The 20,761-nt window shown below is 38.1% G+C and overlaps 1 protein-coding gene across 1 annotated transcript in view; it reads right to left on the bottom strand.

The window, feature by feature from the left end:
• Positions 1-20,761, bottom strand: part of PIK3C2G (phosphatidylinositol-4-phosphate 3-kinase, catalytic subunit type 2 gamma) — a gene marked incomplete at its 3' end in the record, with an annotated part of 122,058 nt that overhangs the window by 22,661 nt on the left and 78,636 nt on the right. The window contains 2 exon segments of the mRNA XM_010082727.1: positions 7,204-7,313; positions 11,894-12,050. Of these exon segments, the coding sequence (XP_010081029.1) occupies positions 7,204-7,313; positions 11,894-12,050 (267 nt within the window).

The following is a 20,761-nucleotide window of genomic DNA, read 5'->3' as shown; positions in this document are numbered from 1 at the left end:
ATTTTCATGATCTCAGATGTACTGGCTAAAGTCTGTAGCTTCATAGTTGCAACCATATCAAAAAGAACATTCTACCTGCAGAGAGCTCCCCCTTTCCCGCCCCCCGCAAACTGAAATTTAATTCAAAATACTGGGTGAATTTATCATACTCCAATTAGGCGTACTAAACTGAGGAAAGATGTATATGTTTTTCTTAATGTAATACAAGGAAAGGTATCTTTGAATTGATACAGTTAATTAACTTAATTATTAGGTACATTCTGCAGAAACAGATACATACAGACTTTAATAAATGACACAAATTAACACTCAAATGGCAAACAAGAACACAAATCTCATTTCAAAATATTAGTATAAAATCAATTCAGTACTGGCTAATTAGGTTGCATCTGTGGTGAACTTTTCCTTTTAACTCCTACATATTTAATTTAATGCATAGTTTAAACACTTCCTAAAACACTTAGATTATAGAATCTGTAACTGGGCCATACTAGAGCAAAGCAGTTAGGGAATTTGCAATATTGCTATGAGGCATATTAACTTTGCAGCTAAAACCAGTGCATTTTAATTCACACAAAGCAGGCCTCTGCTTATAAACTAGTATTAATTCAGACATCATCACTACGCAGAACAGCTGATACCAGAATACCTCTGTTTAAACAATTCAGTATTTTAATGGCTTGTTGTTCTTTCCATGGGTCCAATGAGCTTCTAAAATGCTTTTAACACCGATTGCTAATCACTTACTTTAAACCTAAACAAAGGCTTTTGTTGTCATTGTTGCAGATGTTCCCTGTGAGTTATTTAAATTATTACTTTTAAAATCAAGAAAAAACAGAAGTATATGTTGTTTTCTCCCTCTCTCAATATTCTGCTTTCTCTGTATGCAGTCCTCTCTGTTAGAAAATAACACATTAACCAATCCTTAAGACATGTTATCAACAGAGAATCGAAAAGGCCTCTTTGCTATTCTGATGACATCTCAGAGTGTGTCTTCAGATCAAGGTAACTCTGGTTATGATTCTCTGCACTTTCTTTCAAGGGCAAACTGGCTTAAGGAAACCCTCTTTCCCACAGCCTCTCAAAAGCTGGTTCCTAACTATGTATGAAGCAGTGAGGTACACCAAACCCATGTGCCTTATCCTTTTTAATTTTGCAGTTTATTTTTGTTGTGGATTAGTTCACTGACCCAGTTTACCACATTGTGGTATCTGTTTCCCCTTTCTGCTAGCATTTTTAAAGTTCTTCCTAAGGACCAGTGGTGGAACCTTCTTCTTGAACTCTACAAGTTCGCCATGCACCTTCTTTTCTCTGCAGCCACATTCAGTTTAGCTGTAGACAAAGAAGTTGGTAAGGACATAGGTCTTCGTTGCTGAGATCTTCTTGCCCCCTAGGCCATTAGCATCTTTGCCTGGGCCTAAAGCTGTTTCTTCCTTCTCAAACAAGCCCAAGCTGCTTAGAGAATTGGTGCTGAATGGCCTATAGATGTGGAAAATGAAGTGACCTATTATAAGGGCACCAAAAGCAGAAGTTAATCAGAAGAAAATGAGAAACTGTCATTAGCTAGAGTAACACTAATTGTGAATCTCAATATTGCTAACACATAGTTTTCAGGTAGAATTTTTTTTTTCTCCATGACAATATCAGTTTACCATGCAGATTGGTGTCTGACCTACTTCTCAGAAAAGTGAGTTAAATACCTGGGATTACTGAAATGACAATTAATGACTTTCCGCTTTCCACCTGCTGAATCGACTTTGAATTTCAGATTTGTCTCATAGTCTTTCTACAGAACGGTCAAATTACAGTATCAGGTAAAACGTGCACAGACTGGTTGGCTGTTTGTGTAAACAGAGATGGATTAAAAGATTGGTTAAGGTTTTCAAGAGTGACTAGTGACATCTGGTGCCTTGATTTTTAGGAAGTAGGCATTTCTTATGGGAGAGGTATTCTGAGGGCTGGTGCTTAGGCACCAGCCTTTCTCCCACAGAGCACATACACTCACTATTGCCAACTCATTATCCAGATCTCAGTCTTGGTATATATAATAATAAATATTCACCCCAAACTTCAGAATAATTTTCTTTATCATTCTTGATGGCATCCTGCTTCTCATTCCCATCTAGGCCTGAAAACAATTTAAAGCATAACGAGCAAAATTTATTGTAATGAGATTTTCATATACTAACAAACATGGTGTTTCATTTATATTTAACTTTTCCATCCATTAATTTATGAATTTATCTAAAACAAGTTGTGTAGTATGCCCCCAGCAGCTCTCTACAGACTTTTCCAGAATATTACTGCGTCCAGGGACAGACCTTTTCTAATTTTCAGCAACATTTATTCATGAACAGTTGATATTATTTTTGTGTACAGCAGTGATAATCCTCCAGTTCAATACCTTATTTCCCATTGTGATAATACATGGGCAATAATCATATTCTTTTTACCTCTTATCTTGAAAGGTTTTAAAATCCAGATTTATTTTCACCCACGGGCTGAGAACATCAGCTACTTTCCTGAAGTACCTCTTCCAGTCTACTTTCCCTTCTAGTCCTCAGGAGGACAGAGGACATTCCTCTCCCCTGAGCTGGTGGCATGTGGGATTTGCACAACAGTATGAATACCTCAAACCACATAAATTCAAGGAGGAAGTCTGCCTTCTGTTCCTTGAGGAACGTATACCATGTTCTTTACAAACTGCTTGAATGCCTCTGAAAGCAAGATTAGTACTGCAGTTTTGTCTGTGCCCTTTCAGAATTCACCAGATTTCACTGATGTCTCAGTTGTTTGGGACATTTCTTGCTGGAATATCTGCAGCTACCTGAGAAACAGGGATTGGCTGATCAGTTTTAGATTAGCGTCATGCTTTGAAAGGAGCTACCATGAATTGTCCGGTTTTACAGCTGCTGGGGTTTGTAATCTGGAGTGGATATGCTTGACCTGGATGATGACAGGTACCTAGCAAATTATTCTAACAAATACATAAAGATGGCAGCTGACCCAAGCAGCAACCCCCTCAATCAGGCTGCTGAAGATATGCAATGGTGCTTTGGCTGGTATTTGTCAGATCCACTGTGCATCTCTTATTCATGGGTTTCTGTAAGTGGGTTAGATTGCATACTGCAATCAATTGAAATCAACTCCATTCATTGCATTAGGCTAACTTTAATACCTTAAAAATAATTTTAAATACACATCACTTTCCAGGCACATTAAATATGTCAGGCAGCATGTCACACCATGCTGACATTTGAAGACATCTGCAGAAAACCAAGGATGAAATTTATATCCAGAGCTAACACGAGTTTCCAGTTTCTGGCAAAACTGTGGTGTCAGGAGAAGAGGAAGGGAGGGAGGGGAAAGGATCAAATTGAGTTTCAAGGATCAAACTGAGTTCAGGGCAGATGCTGGAGAGCCAACAATGTTTCATTTGGCACTAGGTGCACAGAACTGACAAGCAAACACAGAAACTCTTGTTTGACTCTCAGTTGGTGTATTGTTTATCCACGATCTGAGGGTGCGACCTTCCAGAAGGCTGTAAGCTGTGAGGCTTAACACTGCCGCTCGTCAGCTCGTAACAGGGAACTGACACAATGTGAGAAGAATACTGTACACAAATGAGATCACAGATTGCTGAACGTGTCTTAAATCAAGAATGGCAGCAAAGGAATCCAGTAAAGCACAGAACACTTTACAATCTGAAAGGGGTCAGTACATTACAGGGCAAACTCCGTCAGCATTATTCTGTTGGCTAAAAAGGTGATAGCAAAGAACAAATTAACATTGTTTTGTCAAGAATATTTATGACATCATTCATCATTTCATGTTGGTTTTAAACAACAGAAGAGGCAATGTCAGTATTATTGCTCAAACCAAACTCAGACAATTGCTAAAAGCAACCTATTTCTACAGAAAGACAGAGAAATCCTGTTCTCTTCTTTCCACTAGCAGAAGATTGGGGTACTCAGCAGATACATTATATGATTGAATCTGACAGATTACAATAACTGCTTTGTACTTAGAACAAGAAATAACTTTCTGTTGGCAGTGCTTAGCATTCCAACGACCACACTCCTTGCCTAGAAAATAACTTTTTAGAAACAATAAAGTGGTTTTGGAAGTAATCACGTAGAAAAAGAAGCTATGAGTTGCAAAAGATTTGAGAGCTACTGGAAGTTATGCTAATAATCAACTTTCAATTTCCTTGGCTTTCTAAGGACAGTTTGAAAAAATAAGGAATAAGCTACAGAGTGACCATGAGAAGTGTGTAACTGGATTTTTTTTTTTCACCCGGACATTTTGTATAACAAGGAGGTAGGGAAGAATTATTCTGAAGGACAGGACTAAAAATGACATAGGTAATGCAAAACTCACAAAAATCTCAATACATTAACATTCTAGGGGCAGGCTGGAAAATGCATACACAGAAGCTTAAGTTCTGCATGCATCTGGGAATCAGGCCATCCCAAAGTCTTTATTGAAAAGTCCCTGGATACACTTTTTGGAAGTTAAAATACTGCTAGATATGAAGCCTGATGTTCTGCCCATGTTTCAATATGTAGAAATGTTAGTTAATACATGTGTTGAATTAAGCCATAATACACTCAAACATGAAAAAAAATTAGAATAAAGCAAAAAAAAAAAAAAAGCTCAAAGAGGACTTAGATCCATGGAAATTCATGAGCTAATGACAAGAGACTTTTTTCTTTCAAATAAGCATATATAACACAAACACAACCTAGAGAGCATTAAGGAACAAAATCTGCACCCTAGCAACATCTGACTTTTCTGCATGATGTAAAGATCTCTACGGACAATAACAAATCTACACTTCAACATTGGTAATTGGAACAGCAGCTCTGGAGTTCACTAAAAATATTTTAGCAGAAAATACAGTTTCAAAAAAGCATAAAGCCCACAGCACTGTACAGATCTTCACCGTGATGCTACTTTTGTCAACAAGCAGGACTTGAGTGTCATTTCCACTCTGAGGGCCTTAATTTCCTTAACACCAACCCTAACAAGAAATTTAACGGGAAGAAGGACATGCTGGCCCCTGGGCCCTGCCTATAGTCTCTCTGGGATGAACAGGATTTCCTACCGTGATACGATCCTCTACCAGGCAATAAAACACACCTACTCCTCTTACCTCTGAAACAGTGTAGAGGTACATCTCCGTCCTAATGCCAGCTGTTATTCCACATGCTTTGTCTGAGAAAGACTGCAGGTGAATTCTCACTCTGAAGTCCTTCACTTCCTTCACCCTAACCCTCAAAACACCACAGCCACCTTGTGTGTGGAGCTACAGCTCTGTCCAGAACCCAGCCTTCATCCTTTGTCTTCCAGCTAAGCAGGACTGCAGTGATATTAACCCTAACCATAACCTTAGTCCTACCCAAGTGAAAAGCATACTCATCCTTTCCACCCTCAGAAGAGTGCCGGTTGCTAGCTCTGAGCTTTGCATGACACTAATGCAATTTTCACTCTGAAGACTCACATTTCCTTATTTGTTATGTATATCCTAGCCTTTTGTCACTAATTAAATGAAATGGGTTTTTTACCCATGAGAGACAGACACAACCACCCAAACTATTTGACAGAATCAAGACATTTACAATTTAATTAGAAATTGCATGTTTCCTATTTGAAGTGGAAACATGAGTCTGTAATTTGGGAATATGTAAAATTTTAAAGGAAAGGATAATGTAGGAGTTGAGGGTAAATGTGAAGCTGAATTAAATTTTAAAATAAAACAATCTTGCTAAGGGGCAAGAGTGAAAGCATACAAAAAAAAAGTGTTAAAGCAGAAGGAACTCAGTGCTCTGCTGTGTGCAAAGTAATGGAACAATAGCTTTGTTTGAGAAGTTCATCTCTTCAAAGAAGGGTCTTCCTTAAACTCTTTAGATCTCTGTTCCAGCCTTTTCCAAACCTGCTGCCTCAGTTTCCGATTCTAATACATGAAAAGGAGACATATAAGCAACACAATTCAAATTGCCCAAAACCTTCATATGAGCCTCTGTAATAGTAACGAGACTGGCTCAGCTGCTCCAGTTCAAGGTTTTTTCTCATTTACTCATTGCAATGTGCACTTTGGCTGTACTGAAGGGCAGGGGATTGCTCTTGCCGCAAGGCAGTTTGCACTGTGCAGAGAACTGTGCTGCCTTATGGAAGTGTCCTTTAGGGCTCTGAATTTGAAGGGAACCATTCACTTAGAGGTCAGTGCTGTGAACTGGATATGTGCCCTGCACTTGTACCAGAGGAGGAGGTCAGAAGAGTCTGGCTTGTTTTGCATGTGTATGCGGTGTTCAGGGTGTGTGAATTCATAGACTGTCCCTGGGAAATGATGGTGCTGCACAGGACAGGATCTGACAGGTAGATTTTTTCTCATACTGTGCCTAGAAAGGGAAAGTGGGTTTCCAAATCCAGGCAGTCTCCACTGGCTCCATCTAGAGCATCATCACTTGAACAGAATTATACATAATGCAGAGGTCTGACCTGAAAGATCAGGACTGAGGACTTCAGACTGATTTTATACATGTCATCTGCAGCTCCTCATCAATAATCCCTAGTTATTATCACAACCAAGTGAAGGGTTTCATTATTATAGCACAAATCAAGCTTTAAATATCCCTGTATTCACATGTAATGCTTTTCTGTGATAGGTCTGTTAAGTAAAGGAAGAATCAGTACCATTTTGCAGATGAAAAAACTATGGCTAACAGAAGGAAAGCAACTTGCCTGAGGCAACACAGAAGATCAAAAGAACAGAAAAGGGCCTAAAATGCAGGAATTCCAGGTTCTCACTCAATCTGTTAACAAGTTGAACCTTTCTATACAGTCCAAATCCTGCTGCAGGTAGCTGCTGCATTTAAAAGCAGAGAGGAAAGCTGACTAGATATAAGCCAGGATGGTTTCACCATGAGAGCTGAAGAAATCTCTAGGCACTGAATAAGTGACTTGTTACAAGGGTATCATAAATGCACAATTGCTTCTTCTGGAAATTTGAGATTGATTATAACATGCATAAGGAATTGACTTTTTAAAATTAAACATGTAAAGACCTACTATCTTTCTGTGTAACATAACAAAAAACCTGTGGTTTTTTTTTGGTTTGTTTTTTGTTTTTTGTTTTTTTACTTTGACAGTTTTGCTTCATGCCAGAGGAGATAAGGTTTCTGGATTACATTCTGGTTTTACCTTGTAAAGTAACTTGTAGCCTGGAGGTCTGAGTCCTGAGGACGGAGGTTATCATACACATACTTCAGATCCTGAATGCTGTTTAGCTCGGGCAATCCTGCATGCAGCATCTTAAAGTAAAGAAATATCATTAGTCCACTGTTCTATTGAAAATAAATTTGAACGAAATGGGGCTAAATGAGAAAAGAAAGGTTTTACACCAAAAGGGCTTCTTGTAAAACACAAAGTGTTACTGATCTAAAAGGTGGTTCTGATGCTAGAGCAATGACTCAAATACTAAAGTGAATACATTCCATTGTAAACCTTCACACTCAGGTACCAGAAAGAGGCATGGGTCAAAATCATGGATCCATTTTAGTTAATTATTTTCTCTTCATATATCAAAAACACAATGTGTGCATTGCTAAGCTTCCTTCATAGCCTTCTAACAGCAATAAGGGAAGGTGACCAAATTCAGCCACCTGAACAATAGTAACCATATTTCTGTTACACTCCCAGTGTTACTTTAGTCCTAATCCAATTTAGTGCAACATCACCTTCTCATTTGTAACTACTGATTCCACCATCACTGCTCTGGACCCCTCCTCAAAAGGGATCATGGATTCACTCCCTTTACAGTCAACGGAGGAGAAAAGTTCCTTTAGACATCAATTCATAGCAGGAGCCCTGACTTGGGCACTAAGAACTGCCCTCTGGAGAGGGTGTCATTCTGCATAGATGAGGGACAGAGCTGTTCTAGTTAGTTGGCCAAGTTAGGTTCAAAAGACAAATAATGCAAATATTCCCCTTGCAAAGTAACAACAGGAGTAGGGTAGACAACTGAGTGTGTCCAATTGCCCATACAACTCTCTCCAGGCATTTTAAAATGTCAACAACAAAAATAATTTTTACTCACTTCAAAACCTACTGATTTTTCTCAGCCATCACAGGAAGTTGAGAGTGATGCTTTGTGTGTAATGGAGAAAAAAAAAAAATCACTCATTCAAACTGCTCAGAAGGATATGTATCTGAATTTGCAGTCAGTGCTGTGCATGCTTCATTGATATTTATGTTTAGCTCAAACAGAAAGACCCACTGAGTTTTGCAAGTAACAGCAAAGAAAAAATGAAGCACTGCTTTTACTTTATGGTTTGATTGAGAGACAAAGAGAGTAAGAGGAAGAGATGGGGGGGATGTATTTTCTTTATTCCTTCAAATCTTCTTGATATTTTAAAGTCAAACTTCAATAGTTTGTATATTTTCTTTTTGACATTATGAGGAAAATCTTGCTTCATATCAGACCCAATCTATACTACTACTGGACAGTTAGATTGCTGTCTCACAGAGTTCTGGCTAGCAAGGAGCAGAGCACTCAATGAGGTGAACTTCAGTGAGTTGAGAGCAGGGACAATAACAACATTCAGTACCTCAGGACACAGCACTATTTATGTGTATGCCTTCAACACATTTATAAAAGATGGTAACAACACCTATCTCCTTTAAAAAAAAAAAAAAAAAAGATGTTGCACAGGCAAATTAAGCTTCTTGTCCTGCATTAGAAAAGGGAACAATACCAAATACGAACACAATCTGAATGATCCATAGTGCAACTGAAAACCAGGATTTCTTTAGGTTTTCTGCATTGCAGAAGGTGGAAAACCATTTCCTGACGAAAAAAAAAAAAATCTTTAACTGAGTAGTACCTACATCGTTCTTTGCTGGCTGCAAGGGGGTCCTAGAGGATTATTATACTGTTTCACCCCTTTTACTCCATATAGTGTATCTTTTGTGTTTCCAGGCCACTGATGGAGTTGGCTGCTCTGTCTGGGTACTGCTACCTGTTTTATACTATTAGGTCAACCTGTTTCTTGTCACAACAGAAGCAAGTGGATCAACTACTTGCAGTCTAGGGTCACCTGTAAGCCCCTTTCAATAATTTTCTAGCTGAAAAATCTCTATAACAGTAATGGATTTTGAATTTATTTAAACTAATCAAAAGCCGTCTGTGTCCTGTGATTACCCTCATTAAACAGATCTCATCAAATCTTTAATGAGAGCAAAGCTGATGAACTACAGGCATTTGATGCAGTTGAACTCTGCCAGAACACTCTTGGGTCTCCCACAAATGTTTCTGCTTTTGAAAGTGATGGAAGCTTCATGGATTATTTCTTACTCCCAGTAGCAAACGCCAGTACAGCTCTAGAAGCATGCTGCTCACCACCAAGAAAAAGCATTAATTCCCAAACCAGGTCAAAAACCCCAAATTGTTCATAATCATGGTTTTCTAGAAACTCCTAACAGTTACTGACCATCCAGGGCACAGTTTACTACCCCTGTAAAGTACTGTACTTTTTGGAAATAGCCTTATTGTTTAGATTTTTTTAACCATGTTTTATAAATAGTAACTCAGAAAACTGAATGTGGGAGGGGAAGGAAAGAATAATGATGCAGATTTACAGATAGTGAGAGAAATCTTAGACTGTCATTAATACAAATAAACAGTGGTTAGTCTATCTTGCCACTTCAAGAAAACATCTGATATTCTGCATGGAAATGAATACAAAGTAGAACCTCTTTACAGTCTATTTACTTTTCTAGAAATGACCCATGCAACTAACACATTTTGATGCATACAGTTTTTGACCAACACCCCATGTCAAGTGCAGAACCAGACTCGCCCCTGCAAACACCACTGTCAAAAACAAGGCATTGGAAAATTTGTTTCTTTTGTTTAATTTCCTTTGATATGAAGTGCTCATCGATGTGGTGTGAGTACACTGCCAGTTATTTTTCAATTATGACATGCAACACAATCGACTGAACTGCAGCCCACTGACAAATATTAAAACACATCAGTATGTTGACTTTTAGCTCTGCACTATTACCTCTCCTTAAAGATCAGCAGAAACAAAAGAAGATGCAGCATGCCCTGAATATAGACAAACCTGAGCTACATCCAGGCAGAGACAGTTATTTCAGAGCTCCTGTCACAAACATTTTCCTTACATTCTCTCTCTATTATCCCAGAGTAATCTAACATCATTATCTCTGCTGCTTGCAGTAAAAGGGACTGCACTGGGGACAAGGAGGTGAGCAGAAGACAGAGCTATATTTGCAACATGCTTCCTGTTCAGAAATGCAGGGATTACTGCTGTGGATGAGGGAGCAAGGGATGTTCCTGAGTTTTCCAGAGGATCTTCTAGTTTAATTTAGACAGTATCTCCTACAACTGCACTCTGCACTGCTTTCAGTGCAAAATTATGCTTTATGACAGGAATGCAGATTTGCTGCACCTTTGTGACTATTTCAGAAATAGGATTAAGAGATCTGGGGCAATCCTTCCTGCTCCATACTGGGAAATCACTCACTGCATCACTGCATGAGAATCCACGGACAAGACAGAAGAAACAAGATGAGCAAATTCTTGCAATTTCTCCCCTCTCCAATACAGAAGTTGGAGATGATAAAACAGTGTTTACAGAGTGACTTCTTGGCTGTACCCCAGCCTTAGTAGGGGCTCTGTTTATAAGGTTGTGTAGATTTTTTCACAGAATCATAGAATGGTTTGGATTGGAAGGGACCTTAAAGATCATCGTGTTCCATCCCCCCTGCCATGGGCAGGGACACCTCCCACTAGATGAGGATGCCCAAAGCCTCATCCAGCCTGGCCTTGAACCCCTCCAGGGATGGGGCATCCACAGCTTCTCTGGGCAACCTGTTCCAGTGCCTCACTGCCCTCCCAGAAAAAAAAAAAATATTCCTAATATCTAATCTAAATCTACCCTCTCTCATCTTAAAACCATTACTCCTCATCCTATCACTACACTCCCTGATAAAGAGCCCCTCCCCATCTCTCCTGTAGGCCCCTTCAACTACTGTAAGGCTGCTATAAGGTCCCCCCGGAGCCTTCTCTTCTCCAGGCTGAACCAGTCACTTAGGTTTCACACGGGGCTCTGGAGATAAGTTTTGTATTAATATCTTAGCCAAGCAACTTAACAAATATTAGCTAATTTAATATTCTCATTCTACCCATGAAGGGGAAAATCATTAACCTTTCACAAACAAGTAAATCGAGGCATAAAGCAGTTATGGAATCTGCCACAGCACGTGAATTGGTAGGAATACTTAAGGGATAAAAACACCTAGGGGTCTTAAAATCCTATACAAAAGGATTTTTAAACCTGCTCTTTCTTTTCTGTCTTTGCCATCCTAAGAAGGGAGTGTGGAAATGTGAAAAAAACATTCTAATGGCATCGCTGCTATCTGCAGTGTTGCTAGGTCTTGTCATATCACCAACTCTGTGAAATATTTAGTTTATTTTGTCTTGCTGTAACCACGATCTGTATTGGTAAAGGCTTTCTTGAAGACCTAGGAAAAGAGCTGAGTGAAACTCCTGAATGTGAAACTTGTACCCAGCTTCTTTTGCCATTTTCTGCTATTTTGTAAAAAGTAATGCATTAAATAGAAAAAAAAAAAAAAAACCAAAAAAAAACCGAAAACCAACTAACCAAGCAGCTTAGCTTTTCTTTTCTCAGAAATTAGTACTGAAATCAGATAGTGTCTTTGCACAGGAAGTGCCAGCACTAGCATTTCCAGCAGTGCAGCTGACACCTCTTCAAATCACAGTGCTACTGGAGGCAGCAGAGAAGTGGTAAAGGGGAAGAGGACACCACAGGTAATTGATTTTTGGTTTCATCCTCCAGCTTCTTACCATCTCCAGCAGGTTCAAGAGTAACTGGCTGTGTTTCCTGACTATATTATAAGCTCGACAACAAAGCTCCACAAACTCTTGAAAACGCTGTGGGTTTTTTCCACCTTCTGTGATGAAATACTCCATCTCTGATGTGAAGATGAAGGGAGCTCGGTCCCTTGAAAAGAGAACAATTACGTGAGAAACTTCACTGAAAACAGCAAATCATGCAAGACAGTTAATATTTGTAATTCATTATTCACATTTGTTCTTCCAGTCTTACCTTCCTCATTATTTCATCTCCCCTTTCCTCAATATGGACAGCTCTGTTGCTCTGTCTGGTGTCACTGACTAATTGGGGCAGAGACAGGTTTCACAGTAAGAGCCTCGGTGCGAAATCCAACAACTGAACAAGTTTGGAGTTTACATGTTTTCTTCTGGTTCTTCTTTGTTTTTCTTTCTAAACTCTCACTGCTTTAATTTATTGACTCAAGCCTGAAAGTGAATTTCTAAACAAGTTCTCTCCTGGTATTGAAATATTTAAAAGTGGTTCTCAAAGAGGATGGTATATAAATATCAACTCCCTACGAGCCAAGAAGTGAATTTAAGAAAAAACCCTACAACTCCATAATCCAAGAAAAACAAAAAAAAATACAACACATGATGCTATCATTAAATATACACCATTCTGGAGGGATGTTTCTGACCCAAGTTACAAAAGAATAAACCTAAATACATTGTCTTGTTTTCTGCACAGTTACTCTCTGTTTACCCTGGAGTAAATGAGCTGCAGAATCTGACAGCATGTCTTGACTTTTTTTCTTATCACTAGCATAGTTTGTGGCTACATAATGCTACTGTGGAAGAAAATAGATTATCCATGATTTTGATAACAATCTTATCATTTGATAGTTTCAGAAAGGCTTGATGTAGTAGTCCTCACACAGACAAAACTACTGCAGTGATTTACTCATCACAATGGTGTATACACAGGCATGTAAACAGATTAGAGGGCTATATTCCAAGGAAATACACACTGCGTGTTAACCCTTAATTCAAAATGAACTTGAATAAACTAAATATTCTTGGGAAGCTTGAATGCAGAAACAAATTTGAGGATTTCTGTTTCTTGCTAAAACATCAAACATGGGCTGAGCCAGTCTATGGACAGAAGTCCAGCCTAAATCTTGATTTGAAAGCATTTTAGCATCTTAAGAATGTCTAACAACCAAATCTGTTTCTCATCTGCATTTACATTTTTGTGCTAAAATATTCCAAGTCAAAACTACTGCTGTAAACATCCCATACTATGTATTTTATTCAAAATTAATATTTGATTTCTGATGTCCAACTGCACCAAGAAACACAATTACACTATGAAAACGTAGCCCTGTCTGAGCTAGTCCAAGTCTCCCACATTAAGCTATTTGAGCTGAAAACAGATACTGCAATCAGAAATTACTTTACTGGAAGAAATATGGTGTTTAACATTGTTATATTGGGCTATGGACCAACTTCCACATAATGTAGTGACTGCAACATTAGTCAATTCTCTTACTGTTGTTGCTAAAGGGTCCATTTGAACATATAACTGATACTGTAGTATTTACATTATTTATAGATTAATTTTACTTGTAAGTTGATTTTAAGCAGTTTTACAAGGGTCTTAAATTTCTCAGTATAATTGAAGACTGTATTCTAAGGTGGTAAGCCTGTCCTCCTTTATGAACCTGCAAAATCTGATGTAGAAATTTGCTTTCCCTGTTTTTGCTCAAGGTCCTGTGATATCAGAGCCTCTTCCACAAGGTAACCCTGCTATCAGTCAGATGCTGAGGCTCCATTCCTGCATGAGTCTAAGTAAGATGGTTTCTGATAAAGGGAACACTTTGCAATTCAAATTAAAAAAACACATAAAACAGACTTAGTATAGGAGACAAGACCCACTGGAAGGAACAACACAGTCATTTCTCACGATAATATTAAACAGCAAGGTTTCAGTGTGAGGAGATGCTTACTCACTGGAGAGTACATAAAGGATTCTGAAAAGCCAATTGACAGGGCTGAATGTCTGCATATAGATGCAAAACGTTCCTTGCTGCTTTCACAAACTCCTTTAGAATATAAAAACATACCTAAAAGATATAAAATACTTCTTATCCCCAAACATGCCCTCAGGATCACAGCTAAGCCCTATAATACTTTACATCTGTAGGATGTTTAAAGACCAATGGCTGTTACAGTCAATGGGACAATAGCCCCTTAGCCTAAAATCTGTATCTGTTACAACTTGCTACTTCCATGAAATTAATGAAATGACTCGCATCAGTTTAACAAAATGGGTTTGGTAAGGTATTTTCAAGCAAAAGCCTTTTATCATATCTCTCTATAAGACCAAGAGCCTTCTTTTCTTTTTCTTTATGGTGTGCTAAAGAAATACAGTATTGAAGCATTCTTGAATGACCTCTACTGTATAATGGTAATCTTGGATACCATAATTTCTAGGGGAAAAAAAAAAAAAAAAGCCTAATTGAGAGAACTGGTGTGGCTTGAGATAGACCAAAGATGTACAGTCAGTAAGCCTCCCAAAATCATTAAAGTTACCTGATTATAACTCAGTCAGTCTTTTTTTTTTTTTCTTTCCTTCCTTTTTTTTTTTTTTTTTTCCCACTAAAGCCCTAGATGAGATTAGTGAGCCCTTTAGTTTTATAATAGAAATCAGTCAAAAAGTAATAGCCCTGTTTATGACAGAGTCTGACTGCAGTCCTGGATGTTAAAGACTTTACAATGGCTGTTACAAAAGAGTTTACTCAAGTCACTCAGTGAGAAGCAAAGCTAGTTTTAGGGTGTTTTTATTCTTTTTTTTTTTTTTTTTTTTTGTGTACATCTTTTAGAGATTTAAGATTTTCATGGGAATGTGCTTTGCAGTTCCTCTGGAGATTAAGAATGTTTGGATGATATGTCATGAGAGAGAGGAAAGAAAGGAAACCTCAAGCAACCAAAGAGATCATCATGCAAAAACAAACTCGGTCTGGGGTGATGGGAACATTCACTGGGACTTCACTGTAGGCTAGAAATATGCTGCATTCCTAGAAGACCAGTAAAATCATCAGGATTTGTTATGAAACACTATATGTAAACTGATTAACAAAGCTTGTAAGGTCAACAATGGTTTTAGTTTTTCCTACTATAAATCTCATGGTACAGAACATTTAAGAATGATACATTGACTTCCTTTCATATTAAGTAGAAAAAAACACATGAGATAATCAACAACAAATGACCTTTACTCTGATCCAATCTAAACTTTCTAACAGTGTAGTTATGGAAAAGTTCAAGTCACACAGAGTAATACAATGAGATCAAAATAGATGTAGTCCAAGTTATCATATGAACATAGGAGACAATGCATGAGACACCATACAGAACTGTCTCCAATTTAAAAATCAGCTGCTCAGCAGCGGACGACCCTTATATTCCCTGACTACTTTAAAACCTTTTGGCTGAGTCAAGAGTGACTGATAGTATTCAGCATGACTACATGGAATTTAGATGCATCCAGTAAAATAGGAAAAGACTTTAGGGAGTGTTTGAATGCTGATGTTCTTCGTCAGCAAAAGCCAAAAGCTTATTGAAGAACACATTCACACAAAATAAATGAATGAGTGCTTATTTCTCTAAGACAAGTGAAAATATCTAATCATAGTAATCATATATTTTTACAGACACAGAAAAAAAAGTGAGCAAATGTATTCCTTTCACATATCAAAGAATGAAACAGTGAAAAACCGCAAAATACAATTAATCTCAAGGAAGCACACAAAGAGTCATAAAAAAATATGCCTGGAAAGGGGACCACAACAGATGCTCCATCTTTCTGCTTACCAGGACAATCTCAACCATAAAAATGCTTCTGAGATGCTTATTTAGACTATTCTTAAAGATTATTAGTGACAGAATTCTTCTCCAACCTCCCTATCAAATTTCTCTTCCAGTATCTCCCCTTACAGAGATTTTTCCTTAATAGCTAATCTAACCTTGCTGTGCTTTCATCCTATCAATTCTTGTTCTTTCCTAAGGGAACATGAAGACCCTGTCTTCCTTACAGCAGCCTGTAATGTATTTGCAGACCGTTATTATGTCTTTCCTCAATCCTATGTAGACAATTGTTTCAGCCTTTTCTCCTAAGTCTTGTTTTCCAGATGTCTGATAATTTTAATTGCTTTTCTCTAGACTCCTTGTAATTTCTCTGGACTCCTTATTCACATCTTTATAAAAGCAAAATGTTGAAAATATTCCAGCTGAAGTTTTACCACTGTCACCATGAAGCAAAAGGATTATTGCACATTTCATGCTTTCCAATTCAATATTCTATCATTCACAGATACTCAACTTGTTTGTAGTATAACTCTGAGATCCCTTTCTGAAAAACTACCTGTCACTTCTAATCCCAACTTTAATCACAGTAGGCCTCTATTAAAAAATTAACAAACACATTCTCTAACCCACCATACTAGTTACTAATTAAAATATTGAAGGATTCCAGTCCCCTCACAAACCTTATGGTATCCCATTTGGTGTATCCTTCCATCTTGATACTGAAATGCAGGTATGTACTTTCCACAAATGGTTGTTAAAGAGGTTCTTTCACTGTCATGGTTTATCTAGGCAGTGCCTTCTTAACTTATGATGTTATTTGTGAAGTTACAGGAGCTCTATTAAGACTACATGAACCTACATCAAGTGATATGATATCTATTCTTTCTCCTCTATTTCACAATATGATCCTCTTGTGGAAAAAATAACCACTCAAGAAAGGTGAATGCTCCAGCAGAACTCTACAGTGCTTATTATTCTTCTGATCACTGTTATAGGAGATGACAGTCTCTTCAGCAAGCACAGAATCTAAATGATGTAAATATAGTTTAAGTGACCTCAGAACAGAGAAGTAGGTCTGAGCTGTGTATAAAACACAAATACTTCACTTGCTGGTCTTAACAGCAGTTTTCCCATTGACTTGAATGACAGTTGCTATCACTTGCATACTCCCTGGTGTGTATTGCAAATCTATGTTCAGATTTGTCTAGAAAACTTTTCTGTTTTTTATTTCTTTTACTGAAGAAATCTTGCTAACGTTTACACAGATACATACTGCTCCTAAAAAGTGTAAACAGCCTCTTGCAGAGACTTTATTCCTCAAATCACCCAGAATTGACTTACATCCATCCCCATCTAAATAAAATGACAGTCTAAATTTCAATTGCCAAATAGTAATTACAATGCTATAAGAAGGAATAGAAGAGAGAAGTGAATTACCAAACTTGAAACAGCTTTCTAAAAAAAACACAATTTATTTATCCTAAGGGATTTACTCTCAATTGTATTTTTAATAGCTTTTATTTCCAGTAACAGACAGATGGTGAGTTGCTTGCCCAAACAGGGAACTCGTGACTAAGCTTCAAGGCAAAAAGGACACATACAGGAAGTAGAAGTAAGGGCTGGCTAGAAAGGAGAAATACAGAAACTCTGCCTGGGTATGCAGAAATGGTGTTAGGAAAGCCAAAACTCAACTCAAGTTAAAACTGGTGGTGGACATGAAGCAACAAGTTCAAGTTTACCTCAAGTAAAAGGATGAAGAAAGAAAATGTGAACCTGCTGTGGACTGGTGATTTAGTGGCATGGGAGCACAGACAAGGCTGAGGTACCCATTGCCACCTTTGCCTCAGTCTTCCGTGACAAGGCCATGCAGGTGGTGGGCAGCGAGCTGAGCATGAGCTGGTGGTGGTTCAAATATGAGCCCCAGAAGTGATGAAGGCTAACAGCATCCTGGGCTGAATTAATGGAAGAACAGCCATTAGATCCTCCTTACTTAGCACTTGTTAGTCCATACCCTGCCAAAATAAGAAAGATGTCGCTAAGCTGGAGTAAATTGAGCAGAGGGCCACCAAGATGTTCAGGGGCTAGGACACTTGCCTATGAGGAGAGGCTGAGGAAGGTGGGCTTGTTAACCTGGGAGATGAGAAGGTTTTCAGGAGACCAAACAGCAATCTTCTAGTATCTATAGGAGGATATGAAACAGATAGATCTAGGCAAGAATAAGAGAGAAAATTGAAACTGTTGAAGTTCTGACTGGCCATAAGAAAAAACCCCTTCACTACAAGGATAATTAAATATAGAAACAGGTTACCTGGAGAGGTTATCCTCGGAGGTTTTCAATATTTAACTGGACACAGCCTTGGGTAAACTGGTCTGAATTTAGTGTCGACCTTACCCCCTTAATACTTACACAGAAAGATTACTGAATGCCCTGAGCATCTTTGGCTCAGGTAAACAACACGGCCTGGACATTCAAAAAATATATCTAATTTTTCTGACCTACATTCTTCAATCAAATGACCAAAAGTCTATACCAGATAGCATGGTTTTGACTTCATTTTCTGCCATTTCTGCTGCTGTTCGAGATAGCTACTGCATAAAAAGTTTTCTAACTACAAATTTGAAATCTCGTTTCTGATTACAGTTTTGCCCACATTATTTTTCATATCAACATGTATATTTAGAGGCAGAAAGATCAAACTAGAAAGAATCTCCTGAATTCCTTACATAACTGAGGACAATTCTTAAACCATTGTGGTCTTATTTATTCATTAAGTTAGTTCTTACGTGTATATCAATTTTGCTATTATCATTATTTTTCACTGTCAGAGCCTTAATGTTAGCTTTCTAGTAAAATCACTGTGTTGGACATACCCGCTATTTTGATCAGTAGTAAAAGAAATGTTTCACACATTGGACTGGCCTAGTCTATAAGATTTATCTGTTTCTGTCAGTAATTGAATTGGTTACATTGAGATTTAATCATGCTTAACGGTTATGGTAGAAAACAAGCTACAATCCTCGCCTAAGCTAAGGGCTCTGATTCATCATTCTGTTAACATCTAGTTTCCCCATGTAAACTGAGCCACAGTAACTATTTGTGCCCCTTTGCCTGTGCAAAGTGCAAGAGAATATGACTTACCTAAAATCCCTTTCATTGTGGGCCAATTGAAGCTAGTGAGTTTGTAAATCATGAAGATTTGATTACACCTGGTCCCATAGGATTACTAAACTAAGTGACAGTATAACTAACACAAATGGTTACAGCTGAGGTTAGACATGGTTGCAGTTCTTAGTGTAGACCTAGTATTTGCAGTGTGTCTTGCTACGGGTATTCATCTGGAACCTTACCTTGTAACAAGAAGATTATCAATAGGGTCCCAATGGGAAAGCAGAAAGTAGTTTGAGGCATCTCTTGATGGTTTTCACTATGGCTGCATTGCCCCAGTCTCTGTTATGATCACTAGTTATTCTGCAGTCAGGCCACAAAATTTATTCACTTATGTCACAGAATTTCAACCACTTAGTACAGTCAGCTGCTTGCATATTTTGGAAGAATTCAGAAAAGATCCTCCCTGAAAGATACACTCTGCTTCAAGAACACGCATGTCTTCAATAGTTACGAACATTGTCCTGTTGCAACCATGCACATCTTATACTGATTGGTTAAAGAGCACTACTGTGTCCAGATCAGGCACCTTCTGAGCTGAGTTAGGATCCTATATTCAGACAGACACGTATAAAGAAGCCTGCACTCAAAGTCATCAGGAACCAGACTGCACAACAATGTTAAGGCGGATTTAAATCCTTTATATACTTCACATTCAATACCTATATTTGAAAGTGCTCAGTACAGCATTCCTGATGCCTTGTACCATTATCTAAGACTACCAAGTTTTCCAGGTTTGTTACGAGTTTATTACTAACCCTATTGATAAAACACTTGAGACTCAATTCACGAGGAGATTGGAACAATTCCTCTTGTTAATAGAGACAGTTGGACAACTGATTTTTGTGTTCTGACTGACCCTCAGTACTGAAAAAAAATTTTAAAATTTGGACCTAAAAGTTGCCTTAAAAGAAATAGAACAAGTGGGCTTATATCCCACACCTACTGAACATTCAGCTAACACGTCTTTTCAGTATGAGACGGCTGTTTAGAAAACATAGTAGTAGATTATTGCAGGAGTTTTGTGTATCACCAGGCAAAATAGAGAAATAAACCAGTGATGAAGAAGTCGAATTGCACAGAAATTCCTTAGGGCAGGGGATGAAATCCTACATGAATCAAATATATCAGTATGCTTTCCAGTTAAGGATGAAGGACAAAGGCATAGTGTGCAGAGCAAGCAGGAAGAGATACCACGACCAAGAAACATAGATTAATTTAAAAGTGCTTGATGTATACTTGACTGTGTGTGAGAACGGCTCCCCCTGAATATAAATGTAGACCTGACTGTGTGTGAAAACAGCTACCCCGAATACAAAAAGGTAGGCAGAGAGAGTTTTTGGAGAAAGATGATACATAAAATGTTTATGATGGGAGCAGGAAAGAGAAAATATGTCTCTGTAAACAGCTATACTTTGAAAAGGAAAACAAATAAAATCACATAATCAAAATGGACAGTGAACATGATGTCTTTTTCTCCTTTTATTTCTGTTTCATTGTTAAACTTGTCTCTAGAATCAAATTCTACAAAAAATCTTGGGGTGACTAACAGAAAGAGGAGGACGGAAGGGGAGAGGGCAAGAAGAAATCTCTGAAACAGTAAGTCAATAGTGAGTCACGTAGATAACTCGTGCAGTAAATCTCCCAAAGTGGAGGGAAATCCATTGGTGGCCCTGAAGGCATCAAACAATTTCTCTAGCCCAGATAATTGTTAGCTAGAATACACAATAACTCCTTCAAGAAAACATCTGTTCCTGAAGAGCAGAAAAGCCGTTTATGCCATGCTTGAACGGAATGGAAAGCCAAGAAGGATACTGAGAGTTGCAGCAGAGAAAAACTGGTTTCCA

This window comes from Pterocles gutturalis, unplaced genomic scaffold (genome assembly GCF_000699245.1).
Source record: "Pterocles gutturalis isolate BGI_N339 unplaced genomic scaffold, ASM69924v1 scaffold970, whole genome shotgun sequence".
Lineage (NCBI taxonomy): Eukaryota > Metazoa > Chordata > Aves > Pterocliformes > Pteroclidae > Pterocles > Pterocles gutturalis.
This window is presented reverse-complemented; position numbering and strand designations above follow the sequence as displayed.